Genomic DNA, 14270 nt, shown 5'->3' on the forward strand with positions numbered 1-14270 from the left:
TCTTGTCTTTAATCCACTGGACAGATTCGATCCCGGGCTTGTACACCACCCAACCACATCTCCGTCCTACTCCCCCTGTCCCAGAAGCAGTGCCTTAACATGCCAGCTAGCTGTGTAAAAACAGAGATAGATAGAACAATAACCAAATAAACACAATCTATTTGAAAGTAGTCTCCTTTGAAATCAATCTCTCCTGCTGGGTAACATTCAGGACAGAGCTGCTCCACCCCATGTAGTGTAAGTGTGGAGCCTCTTTGATATGCTGCGTGTAAGGTGGTCAATTTGTTACTCCATGGGCTTGTCCCACTCTTTTATGGCAACCCTCCTGTCCTCGTCCAGTGTGTGAGGAGGATTGTTGTAACTACACATTGAAAGTGTGTCAGTTGGATCTGTCAACAGATACCATAGGCCATTGCGTACGATTCATCACTGCCTGCTGGAGGAGGGGTGTTCATGAAGTGGGCGTCAACTACTCTGGTATTTCCATCTCAAAACATGTACCTGTTGCTGCGGTCTTGACTTTAGAGTTGGACAATAGGACAGAGTATCTTGTCTTATTCTGCACAGCCCTTAAATTACTTTCAATATTGGTAAAGGACGTCCGACATCTGTACTTCATACAGACCTATAACTTGACTGACCCACAAACTTGCAGGACCCTTGCGACTGTGTGCCTGAAATACACATTATTACTTAGTTGTCTCTACACTCTTCTGCTCCTATCATTATTTGTCAAAGAAATTCTGCACTTGTCTGTGAAGAGAACATGACACCATTGATCCAGCTACCATTTTAAGTGTTCCCTTTTCCACTTTCTTAGTGCACTGATATCCTGTTGAGTTTTTTCCGTAGTTCATAATGAACATGTAGAGGTCAACTTGATTGTGTGGAGATGATGGCATACTATTCGGGTCATCACAGCCCTCCCGATTACCTTCAAAATGGTGTAGCACAATTTCTTGTTTATTTTCCTTTTAGTAGCTGTGAACCTTAATGTGTGAATTGTACCCAAAGAATGCTTTCACTATATATAATTCAGGGAAGGAGCTTAGATGTGTCAGTGATGATGGAGGAGCAATTCAGTATTGCAGTGTCTTTTTCTTTTTATTGAAAGGAAAGGGGCTACAATTGTCCAGTAAGGTTTTTGTCTGAAGTCATTGGCCAGTCAAGGGGGGGGGGGGGGGGGGAGGTTTCCGTGTTCATGCTTATCTTCATCAAATTCATCAAATTATGATCAGGATTAACAGCTCGTTATGTGTCTTTGCCTGGGAAGTTGTTAGGGACTTATATATGTATGATACGTTGGGTGTCTAAATCTCCTGTCGTGCAAGGCAGCCTACGTGTCTGGCAAGAAACAGTGTTCTGGGCCCGATATGTAGGCTGCTCTGCATGATAGGTGTGTCATGTTGGATGGTGTTGGCGTGCCTTAATCAGCTGTATTGCAGGGGCTACAAGTGTCAATGAACATGGCCGTGGACAGGTAGAGATCAGTGGGGGTGCGGGAGAGGGGGGGGGGATGCCCAGAGTGAGGGGGAGGAGAAAATGTATGCAGAGAGGGGAGGAATGGGAGGTGCATGAGGCATGTGGGAGGTGTATAGGGATAGAAGACAGGTGGAAAACAGAAGGGAGAGGGGCAGAGACGGAAAGAGAGGGTGGGTGTAAAATATGTTCAGAATTAGGGAGAGGAAGGTCCTAATGGTAAGTATACTTTAACACAATGTAATTAATGAACTTAATTGTAGTACAAATATAACTCTGTGTCTTTTTTTGCACTGCCATATATTTTTGTAAAATTTTCTTGTTGTATACCAGGTTGTGGCGATCTCAAGATCAAGGACGTATCATTCTTGCCTGATCCATGCCCTTTGCCTGATAAATTGAAGAAACGTAGTCTTGTGGAGAAGGAGAGGATTATATATGCTCCATTTTGTGGGATTGGTGGCATTGTGTATGACAAAGATGCTGTATACGTTGAACTGGGTGGCAGCCATTCGTATATGGAAAAGGTAAACTGTAAATGTGTGTAGCACAGATATACAATTTAGAGGTAAATATATATGATAGAAAAGGAATAGTGGGCAGGTTGCACACAGGTCAGTTGAAGATGGAGATATACAGAGGGAAGAGATGGACAAAAATTTGAAAATATAATTTGCCACATTTGCACAAACTAGTTTAATCATTGAATTCCCTATTTAAAATAAACAGTGACATGAGGATAGAAAATCAAATCATGGGGTGTAGGGGGCATCTTTGGTTGCACCCATATGTTGCGATAGGGTGTGCATGTGCACTTAAGTTGGGGAAGGAGCAGTCCTGGACAATAAGCGCCCTATCACAAATCTGAATGCCAAGCTACAGTGTTCAGCAGCGTGTGGTTGTGCCAGTTAATTGCTTGCTGTTTTTCCTTTATGGTGAATGTTTTTCTATCCTCATACCATTATTTTCTCAATAATTTTCACAATGTGATACCTGTTGGTCCCATATTCTAATGAAGTATAATAGCAAGAACATAACCCGATTGTTTTGCCATTACTCAAATTACCAATGTCCAATTTGCAACTGTTTCATACTTAGCACACAGTGGATATATTTAGTGAAGCATTGCATGACATTTGAATTTCAATATGTTAAACCTATTTCATTCTGGCTCATTTTTGTTTACTGATTGGGTTATTTTGAGACACACTTGATATTGGCGTGTTATTACAACCTGTATAAGATTCAGACTTGTTTTTTTCTATGCTAGACTGTTATTTACATCAAAGTTAGGTTGACGTAAAATACAAGCACAGATTGAAGGATATAAATGAGCAAACGACACTGCGTCATTTTCAATAAGGAAGTAAGTAGTTTTGCAGCACTACCCACGTCACATTCAGGAAGCAAGCGCACAGTACTCGTAAACAGCCATTTTGCCTCCCCTAAGTTGCTTACTCTCATCTGGAGTTTATAGTCCAGATATCCTTCCAGTCTCCTGAAGCATGATATAGATAAAACTAGCTACATACATCATAGAGCAAGAAGTAAATTACATATCTCTTTCCATAGTCACTCCTCAAAATAAATGGATTTTCACTGTAGCAAGCTTCTTCCTTTCACCACCACTTTGAAGTGTTCTACCAGAAAGCACCATTTTATTTTCCAGTAAATCAAGTTCAGTTACTCTAAAAAAAAAAATCTTGTATCTAATCAACTACTGAAGGAAGTAGGTAGTTAAACACTGTTTATGAAACTCAGTAAGCGACAGTTTTTGGGAATGAAAACAGAAAAAGGTTAATCACATAAAATAATGTACAATGTTTTGTAGACTGGAAGATAGTTGAGATTATTCCTCCATATGAAACAAAAGAAGAAAAAAGAATAGCTTTATGCACATCCAACAAATCCGGAAGATAAAGATGAAATTTAACACAAGTAAAAAATATATTTTGGCAGTAGTCAAGATGGAAGTAACGTGATTATCAGTCATTTGCCACAGCCACAGTGGACTAACTCATTCCGGTCGCTGTCTACAGAAATTTTTGGCGCATAGTAATTTCCCTAACACTCTGTGCTCAAGAAGAATCTTCAAGCACAGCTTTCCTGTTTGTTGCTTCATAGTGCATTATTTCCAAGCAGTGGTGGCTTGAAGTCAGTTGTTTGCTCTTTTAGTACTGTGGAGAGCCACTAGATGGATGTTCCTGCTTCCACAAAGTGCTAAGCAACTTGAAAAAAATACACTTATGGAAAAAGAAAGTCTGAACACCAAAAATGAGTTGTATGAGATAAACAAAAGTTGGTAGGCATGTTTCTGCATCTGAAACATGACATCTATTGAAATTTCATACCAGTCCCATCAGAGTGGTGCCACTAGGAGAATACAAATCAGGTGTACTTTAAATATTCTATGTAATGGTCGTGAGCATTAGTTACCTTCGAGACTGAATGTAGTGTGTAGATATTAGTCAGGAAGGCCTTTAAGATGACGATAGTGCCCTTATCAACAGCTCACTGAGTTTGAATGAGATTGTGTGATTGGACGACGAGAAACCAGACGTTCCTTTTGTGATAATACTGAAAGACTTCACAGTAATGCAGCCACTGTACACGATTACTGGTGACCATGCTCACAGGAAAGTACAGTTGCAAGAAGGCTGGGTTCCGGACAGCCTCGTGGAATCGCAGAGATTTAATGAACTGTTACAAATCAGTTACATCAAGGACAATGGGCTTGTTTATAAATATCTTTTCTGCTACAGTTGTGATTTTCTTTTATTCGTATTTCACACTGTGCATTTCGGGAAATGATTCCTATTTTCAAGTGTGTTTTCTCTTTGCACAGTGTCATTTTTATGTAAAGTGTTTGATGTTTGAGAGTCTGCTTTAATTTTTAGTAAGTTATCAATTTTTATGTGTAATTAGTGGTGAAATTTGGAAGAACACCACATGCAACCTTTCGTGTACAGCATACATTGAGAATAACTTACATAAACAAACAGCTATGTTTTTAGATGTAGTTGACAGAGATAAGGTTACTGGTCATCCAAAAGAATGACATGCTTTTGCACAGTACATATTTATCTTAACAATATGGATTATAATTTGCTTACATATTTTTTACTATGTTGCATATTTCTATGTGTTACTATTTTTATTTAAGTATATTGTCAAAACATCTGAAGAAATTCACCAATTCACTTTTAAGTTTTTTGTTTAAAATTTTGTCTTCATATTTACTTTAATGTGAATATATCTCCAGTTCTTTTAACAAAGCCATTTTATGCCCTTTATCTAGTCAGTGGAGTGCTTTGACATTTTGCTCTACTTTCCCAGATGGGTGTTCTGTATTATACATTTGTGTGTGTGTGTGTGTGTGTGTGTGTGTGTGTGTGTGTGTGTGTGTGTGTGTGTGTGTGTCTGTGTGTGTAGGCTTTAATGTGCTCTGTGTACCTGGTGTTGAAATTTCGGCCTGTTTGTCTTAGGTAGAACATGGAGCATTCCTGGCGTAGAACATGGAGTATTCCTCAAATGCTACTTTATCTTATATATTACTTTTTATTATAGTTTATTTGATGTAGCTATGAGCCTGTCACTCTGTAGTTTGCATTCTACTGACTCCAAACCACCACCATTTGCAACTTCAGTGGTGTCAAGCGAGAGCTCATTGCAGGGCGGAGAGGTAGTCAGTTGTGTTCTTTAAAGAAAGCTAGTTTTGTCCCAGTGCCAATGATGGCCATGTGTTAATTAGGAGGAGGCAAGGTGAGAGTCTGCAACCAAACTGTCTGCTTTGTGGACACAGTGGACCTACACCAGGGGGGGGTCTGGGGTGTGAGATTTTGTATGATAGCTGGAGCGCACTCTCTAAATGGTCAATTACCAAGACTCACCATTGCCAGGAGCACCTCCAAAGATGTCAAGAACTGAAAAGTTTCTTTGACCAGAAGACTCATCAGCAACATCTGGCTGTGAAAGCCTTCATTATGTATTCCATTGTATATTTTTCAGCAGGATAATGCTCACACACATACCACTGTTGTAACCCAGCATGCTCTACAGTGTCTTGACATGTTATATTCACCTGCTCGAACACCAGATATGTTTCCAATCAAACACACCTGAGACATCATCAGATAGCAGCTTCAGTGTCATCCACAACCAACATTAACCACGCCTCTATTGACCGACAAGTGCAACAGGCATGGAACTCCATCCCACAAACTGACATCCATCACCTGTACACCATAATGCACACATATTTACATGCTTGCATTCAAAATTCTGGTTGTTACACCAGTTATTAATATACCTGCATTTCACACATTTTCTTGTGCTTACAGTAACTTGTGATCTCACAATGTTAATCACTTAAATATGTAACCTAGACAAATGTATTCCTGAAACTTCATTACTCGACATTGATTATTTTTTTAGAGTTGGAATTTTTTTCTGTCAGTGTATTGCAGATATGATCACTTCCCACACTTTCATTGTTGCAGTGTGGTTCTGTACTATTAAAAATGAGTCAAAGGTGAGAACTAACTCAGAGTAAATAAAGGAGTTGTAGTGAAAGAGTACTGGCCTAAACACATAGTTAAAAGAGCTAGCTGCTGATTTGGCTGCTGTTTGATTCTAGGTTACCAGCTGAGAATTTTTTGTAAGGAAACGGTCTGAGATTGTGTCCACCCAGCCTAATTAAGAAGTTGCGTGAATAAATAAGCATAAATATTCAAATGCAAATTGTCAAAGCATCTTTAAGCCAAATACCTTACTTCCACCATGCTATATGCCACATAACCATTTTTATCCTTTTTTATTTATTATTTAAAATAATGACAGGAGTAAGGATAATGACTCACTGTGTAGTTGAGGCTTTGAGTGGTTGAGAGAGACATTAACATGACTGTAACTGTTACTAAGTGCTTAGATGATGTCCTTCCTAATAACTGACTAGTACACACACACACACACACACACACACACACACACACACACACACATTCTGTTATCTCCTACACATCCACTGCTCCACTATATGCCAGAGTCAATTCCCTCTGTCAGGAAGGCACTACTTCTTCCTCCAAGCTGTCAACTAGCTTTCCCTCTGACCTATCTTGTCTGTCCTTGGCAATATATTGCTCCTCCTCTCTTTATTTTAACCTATTGAAGAAAATGAGTCATTGCATTAAAGCACGTCTATAAGTGGGGTCAGTTTTCTGTCCCAGCAGATAAAGCACATGTCTCAAAGTGCTCATTAATTTGTTCGCCATTGTATCAGCTGATATACATTTTTAAGGATTTACATGTTGTTCATTTTTCATTAAACATTATATGTTAACTATCTGGTAGGTGGAAGATGGTACCAAGAACCTAGTGAGCAGCTTATTGGACACACAGGAGACTCTGGATAGCAAGATAGCTCGTAGTGAAGTTCAGCTCTTTTCAGATGCTGCACCTCTTAAGTCATCGGATGTCCCAGAGTAAGTTTTCTGTTTGGTTCTTATTATTAATTTTTGTTTTAAAACTTAATTTAAGTTTTAATGAACATAACAGTTCATTTTTTTAAATGCCAAATTGGTTTTAATTTCTCTCTGTGTCAGTGTAGTGTGAAATGGAAAACAAATAGTATCAATAGTATCAAATGAAAACTTTGCTAGAATCCAGAGTGAGGCAGGTGAGGATTACATTCTGCGCAGAGCCGCATTCTGACAGCTGATTTATACTGGCATATATATTGTTCCGCTGAAGCATTCTCAGTAGCACACACACACACACACACACACACACACACAGCGTTGTTTGTAATCATGTCGATGGTGTAACTCATTTCTTTTAAATACTTTCCAAGTTTAGTGTTTTGTCTTTGAACAACAACAACCCATTTTATTAATCAAACAACTTTTTGCATTGCGTGCATTATTTATCCATGTAGGTAGAATAAGTTTAAAGCATTATCTAGCTGTAAAAATGTTTGACCTTAAAGATGTCAGATGCAAATCATTTAATGAGCTACTGAAGACTAATTTTGTTTTGTTGTTCCACCTGCTTGTGATGTATACTGTCTTGCAGTCAATGTATTTGCATTATGTATTTACATAGAATTAAGTGTCTTATGAAGAAAACTGCTATATTATATGCCCAAAGAGGAATAACTGGCTAGTAATAATTTATAATCCAGCTGCAGACTTGATCACCAAGATAACTCCATAAGTAGATGTAAGAAATAGATGCTGTTGTTTTCACTGCCTGACACAGATGACTTACACCATGAAGATTTGTAGCAAAAGGTTCCATAATTGTGTCCCCACCAATTTATAGTAATCTCTGTCCTTCAGTTTTTCCATGGTCTTATGCATTTTGATGATGCAGTTGCTGGATGCTTCAGGTGTAACTCCCTCACCATCTTCACTTCTGGATGTATTGTCCTCCTCCACAATATAAGACTGCACCTAAGTCCAAACCAACTATTTTTGGGTTATAGTGAGAATGCTATGGAGGTTGACTAACATGTCCATGCTGCATCACAATTGTATCCCTCTTGTAAATTCAGTACACAGACATATGATCATTGACAGGATCCAGCAACTCTGCTCTGGTGTGTGATGAACTATAAGGTACTCTAATAGGGGACAGCCATGCATTACCACAGAGGGTATGCTCACATTGTCCATGACAGTCACTGAATACTCAGCTAGATATGGCTTCAATTGTTCTCTACACCATCTTTTAGAGCCACTGTGCATCATTTGAGGAAGATAATTCTCAGAATTCTTAACTCTTTTGACATTTTGAAAATCAGCCTAGCTCTGGGGAATAAACCAATTTTTACCAATGTGATGCGGAGCACCATAAGTCGACCACCTATGTCAATTGAAACTTTTAGTCCACCATACCCATTGCCCATTTTCCAGCATATATCCTGGCATGGCCTTTTTTATATGAGTTGCATTTATGTAATAAATTTGAAATATGCTAGCTTGTTTGACCACTTACATTGTTCTCAGAAATGCAGTCCTTAGATCAGTACAGTATTTTATGGACTAAAAGACACTACAAACTATAAGATTCACCTTAATTTTCAAGTAATTTTTTTGAAAAATAATATTTTTACCATTTTTATGATTAGGCTGCAAAGCCAGACTAAAAAAAATTCTTAGTTTATAAAACCAAACTGACCTTTAAAATCCCTGAAAATCATCATCCGAACTTCCTTCTTCTTCTTCTTCTTCTTCTTCTTCTTCTTCCTCATTGTCTTCTTCATACGTAAGATGGTCTCCCCTGCCATCAGGAACATTACTTGTGCCACAATTCTTGAAAGATTTAACAATGACTTCTCTCACTCTAGAGCATGACTGTTTTATCCATTGACACACTTGTTTGCAGGTCATTTTAAAGCTCCCTCTGACGTGAATTCATGTTGGGTTTCATCCATCATCCATTTCTTAAATTCTTCTCTCATATACACTTTAAATGGTTTATTTATTGAGACATCAATAGGTTGTAATCCTGATTTAGTCAACCTGGAATAATAGCAAGGTTTGCATTTCCCTGTCTTAGTTTCTCTTTCACAGAATTTTTCAAATCATTACCAAACTGATCTAGCACAAGAAGAGAAATCTTCTTCAATAAAGCTCCTTTCCTTCTCTCCCACACTCTGTTAATCCATAACTTCATATCAGCCTCGTCTGTCCAACCCTTGTCATGTTTGTGAATATCACCACCTGGTGGTATTTCAGAAAGTTTTGATATTGTTTTGTGCTTGAAAATGATCATTGGACTAAGTTGAGCACTGTCAACGAAACATGAAAGGACAATAGTGTAGTGCATTTTTTCATGTCCACTTGTTTTTATAGTTACAGTTTCAGCACCTTTCATGGCAACAGTTCTGTTACTTGGCACATCAGATGTCGCTCATATTTCCTATTTGGCTTAGTTCCACACTGGTTTTCTTTCGATATTGAATAATAAAGTGATTGAAAGATAATATTTTCTTGTCATACTCTTGTGGCATTTTTGAGCTATTTTGGTTTTGTATTGCGTGCTAAATCCATGGTGCTTTATGAACCTGTAGCACCAGCCAACTCCACCCTTAACATCTGTTAAGTTCTACTGTAAGGCTAGATTATGAGTGTGTATTTGAATCATTTTTGTATGAATGCCAGTGCCATTGTGATGGTGTTCTGGAATCCATTTCAGTACATCATCTTCTAGTTTTAGCCATTTTACATTCAGTCCTCTATGTGCACATTTCCTCAATGGCGGGGTGGGAGGGAGATTGTGTTAGTAAGCTTGTGATTCCCTAAAACTCATTTTTGTTACTTTGGTGCACAGCTGGTGCCACTTGAATCCAGTGTTGCCAGATAGAGGTAGGTTTTGTGCGGCATTGGATATACTGCCATTTTTAAGACTGGCGGGAATTTGGAATGAAGCACTGGATATTTTTATATTAATTTAAAGTATAAGGAGCACCTGAATTTTGGAGGCAATTTTTCGAAGAAAAAAATGAGTCTTATAGTCTGTAAAATATGGAATCATTACATTCTATAAGTAGTTTCTTACCATTGTCCATTTTCTAATATCTGAAACATATATCATTCACTAACCTTAACATAGTCTGTTTGCTCTCTGTCCTGAATTGTATAATTGCTGAATACTTTCACAAAATACTGTTTGCAAAATTCTGTAGGTCACTCAATACTTTCTTTCTTTTTTTTATATTTCTTAAATTTTTTTTTGTGCATATATTTGATTATCTGGTTACTTGAAAACAGCTGTGCAATAGACTTGAATAGACACTTTAGCTTCACTGCATTTTCTGCGAACAGTCTTTAAACAGAACCCACAGGATTCTACCACCTGCTCCCTCCATTTGACAATGGTTCGACAAGTGCCGTGGGCCAACTGGGGTTTGGCACAAGATTGTCTTTTAAAGTTCTCACACATGACACACTAGCCTTGCTTGTTTGTACAACTCTTGACATAACTGCTTTCTGTCGTTCATGAACACTGTGAGGGAAATGTAGTCACTCAGTCCTGAATTCTATAATTGAAAGAAACAGTAAGTGTTAATATTACAGCACAATCCGCATGTAATGAAGACAAGAAAGTTGACTAGTTTGGCAGTGGCTATAAATCACACGGTATACTTCAGTTTTCTGCTGTTTAGCTGACCTCGACCTCCCATCATTCATGTTCTGAACTCTTATCAGTGTGATAGGGTACACAGGAAAGGGGTAAAAGATGGTCGACATTTGTACAATTACATATGGAGTGACCGCAGAGACAGTTCTGATATATCACAGCAGTTCTGTCTCTTTAAATGTCATGCGGTGTTCAGTGAGCGGTGTAGCTACTGCCAATGCTGACTCCAGTTATCTGTTTCCTTTAAGATGTAACTTAGCTAGCGTTGTGTGGGAGGAAGTGAAATTCCATGTGCCAAGGAAATCCTCATGCTTCTACCTACACGAGTCAGGAATTTTCTCGCTCACCTGTGCCATAGTGACACAGCATTCACAGTAACGATGATCTCAGTGGGACTGGCAGAATGCAAATCAAACAATGAGTACTACCGCACTCCTGTCCTGTTCATGACAAATATTCAAGCAGTTGTAGTAGAAGTTCATATTGTGTTCAGCATAACACTGTACAATATTTATTTGCCATACTCATTAAGCTGGTAACAGATAGATTTTCCCTGTTCTTATGTCACAGCCACTCCCACTTGCGTAGAAGATTTTTAGTGCAAACTGTGTGCTGTAATGTTGATGTCTGTCTGCCCCATGGTTTGACTTATTGATGAGCACAGTATTATGAAAGGAGTCATGCGTTCCCAGTAAGAGAATGGGCGTATTCACCTTCCACTGAGTTCCCCTTCCTCACAAACTCTGCTCAGTGGCAAGTGATTGATATTTGCACTCCAGGACCCACTTCTCTATCTGAATCCAATCAGACACAACAGTTTCCGTAACCAAGTCTCGCGTCCGTCGGCCGCCGTTATTTAATATATATATTATTATTGTTATTATTATTTTTTGATTGTTGCCGACTTACGTGGTGGGCCTTAATAAAAATGATATTTAAGTTGAACAATGTAATAAACTTTTCATATTAATTTCCTCGGCTAGTCAGTTCACTTTAAAGCAAAAGATCTTTAGTTATTAATTACAATTGCGGCCCACACATGCGCGAGAGTATTTTTCTTACCTCCGTTAACCATTGTATTGTAGTCAGAGTCCTGGCTCTGGGTCTCGGCTATGGTACTGAAAATAAGAATCTTAAAGCTAAGTATTTCTGCAACTTCGTGCGGCTGTGGAGAAAAATTAATATTATGCTAATAGCGGGCGAGTTTTCCGCTTCCGCTAATTTTTCATAAGTTAATATCGCCACGTAATGGCGTCGTTGGCTGCATCGGCCACTGCGATTGTTGAACTGTAAATTACTTGAATGCAGGTTAATTCAAGGAAGGCGGACATGAAATCGGGATCACCTCTTACAAATTAAAAGTGCACAATAATATTAAATCGGTATGTTATATGCTTAACTCATACAAATATGCTTACATTTGCCAGCACCCGCAAGATGTTGTACGTACACAATAAAGACAAGAGAAGAAGTGAAGTCGCCAAAAAAATTAACAAAAGAGCGTATCTTGTCGTCTCTTTAGATCATTCTGTCATAAATTATTTCTTTGCAATCTAAACCTACACAGAGAAATTATTATTTTACGGCTACATGATAAAAATTTGGCACTGGGGACGCTATACAAGCCACAGAGATGTGTTCTCAGCAGAGCAGGTGCATGTTGTTCAACCAATTAGCAGGTTGTTTTGACACTGTAAAGTGTCCAACATTCAATTAATTACATCATAAGCATATTTACCAGGTCACCATATTTCTACAAACAACATGCAACACCTCTATGAGCATAAACACATTTCTCTTAAATCATGTCACTGGAAGTGAGGATTCAGTGCTGCTTCACCAGCGAGAATTTATAGAGGGAAGAAGTCAGCATTTCCAGTCAGTTATCACCAAGGAGAACAACACTTCCATCTCTATATTGGTTTTGCCTTCTGTACTGTTGAAGACCCAAGAGATTGCATCTACAAATACCCAAACCAGAATAGCTTTATGACATAAAAAAAAAAGGAAATTCTGTTACATGTCTTTATGTAAAAGTGACTGATGGACTGTACATTTCTCAGAAGTCGTCATACTGGTGTCTTCACTTGCTGTATAAGACCTACCTATTATTGTCTGACAAGGGTCCTAGAATCCAAAAAAACTACTTAGTTATATCCAGTCAGTCCTGCTAGAGGAGACAGCATGAAAGGCATTTGTCAGGATTCACCTTGTTCTGTTAAATTTGGAAGGTAGGACACGAGGTACTGGCAGAAGTAAAGCTGTGAGGACAGGGCGTGAGTCGTGCTTGGGTAGCTCAGTTGGTAGAGCACTTGCCCGCGAAAGGCAATCCTTGGACAGTTCTGCAGATCAGACTTCCGTGGCTACCTTCATGTCTTCATGCACTAATGTGTAAAACATTCTCCGACTTCTTGCCATGTCATTTCAGGTTTTCCCCTACTTATTGCTTGTAGTTGATAATAAAATGATTTAAGAAGTGGACAGGAAGCACAGGCTTTAAATTTTAATGAATTCACAATAAGTTATCCAAAATTGTATACTAAGCTCACTGAAGCAGATCAGATACTGATGTTCCAATTCCTTGAGTACTCTTCGAGCTATTCAACCTATGTACCCAGCACAGAAGGAGATGCAAACCATACAGTACATAACATTCTTTATCTTTGTAGTCAGGGATAAGAGATGTCTTTCTGCTGACTGCCAGGGCACATGTAAAACTAATGTTATAAGCTTAATTACAAAATGGTTAAGGGAAATAAAGAACAAAGCTGTATTACATTGTCCATTGGGAAATCCCGTGTGGTAAGCCAGCTGCATGATCAGAAAGTATTTTCTTCCTTTAACCACAATGGCCTTTTTCCTTTGTAGTGTAAGTTTGGGTGACTCTAATGAGTATGCTTACTATGTTGTGTTATGTTTGTGTTGTTGTTGAAATAGTGCAAAGTCTAATTATCAAGAGTGTGATGGGATCATCCCTCCTCCCCTTGCCAGCTAAATACTGATGGTGAAAATTTCTTCCATCACCAGCATTTGAACTGAATACTCTTGAGTCGAGCATCACTGCACGAGTGTGTGTTAGCAAACTTTGATACTAGGAAGGTGTCATTAGGAAAGTGTTTGTGGGATAGACTGTGGTATAATATGTTGTCCTCCTGTATACTGTTTTGTTAAAGTGGAGCTAAAGCTTCATTTGTCAGTTCAAGAAAGAACTGCCATTGTTGCTGGGCAATGTTCTGTGATCAGCGAAGCTACAGCGTGGCAAGTTGTATTCCTTCTCCTAGTCATGTAGTCACTGACACTGGACAAAATAATATTAGAGGTACCATGTGTTGCAACTTTAGCAAAAGAATGCACCAGTGCACATTGTGTGCATTGGACAAATTTTAGTATGTTATATTTTAACAGAATGTATCATGAAAAGACAGCAGCACCTAGTGTGCCGGTAGCAGCAATATGAAGGTCTCTTTACAGCTTTCTAGTTCTCTAGGATTGTTTTGGATTTTGGACTCTTCCTGAACAGTATGTTCTGAAACTTCTTGGCAGATTAAAATTATGTGCCAGACCGAGACTTGAATTCGGGACCTTTGCCTTTCACGGGCAAGTGTTCTACCAACTGAGCTACCCACGCCCCATCCTCACAGCTTTACTTC

The 14270-nt window shown here is 38.7% G+C and overlaps 1 protein-coding gene across 1 annotated transcript in view; it reads left to right on the plus strand.

The window, feature by feature from the left end:
• The window catches only part of LOC124545082 (ribosome biogenesis protein BMS1 homolog), a 120000-nt gene that overhangs the window by 57923 nt on the left and 47807 nt on the right, over window positions 1-14270 (plus strand). Inside the window, exons 7-8 of the mRNA XM_047123890.1 lie at window positions 1813-2006; window positions 6829-6959. Of these exons, the coding sequence (XP_046979846.1) occupies window positions 1813-2006; window positions 6829-6959 (325 nt within the window). The remainder of the gene's footprint in view (window positions 1-1812; window positions 2007-6828; window positions 6960-14270) is intronic.

The sequence above is a fragment of the Schistocerca americana genome, chromosome 8 (genome assembly GCF_021461395.2).
Source record: "Schistocerca americana isolate TAMUIC-IGC-003095 chromosome 8, iqSchAmer2.1, whole genome shotgun sequence".
In the NCBI taxonomy this organism is placed as follows: Eukaryota; Metazoa; Arthropoda; class Insecta; order Orthoptera; family Acrididae; genus Schistocerca; species Schistocerca americana.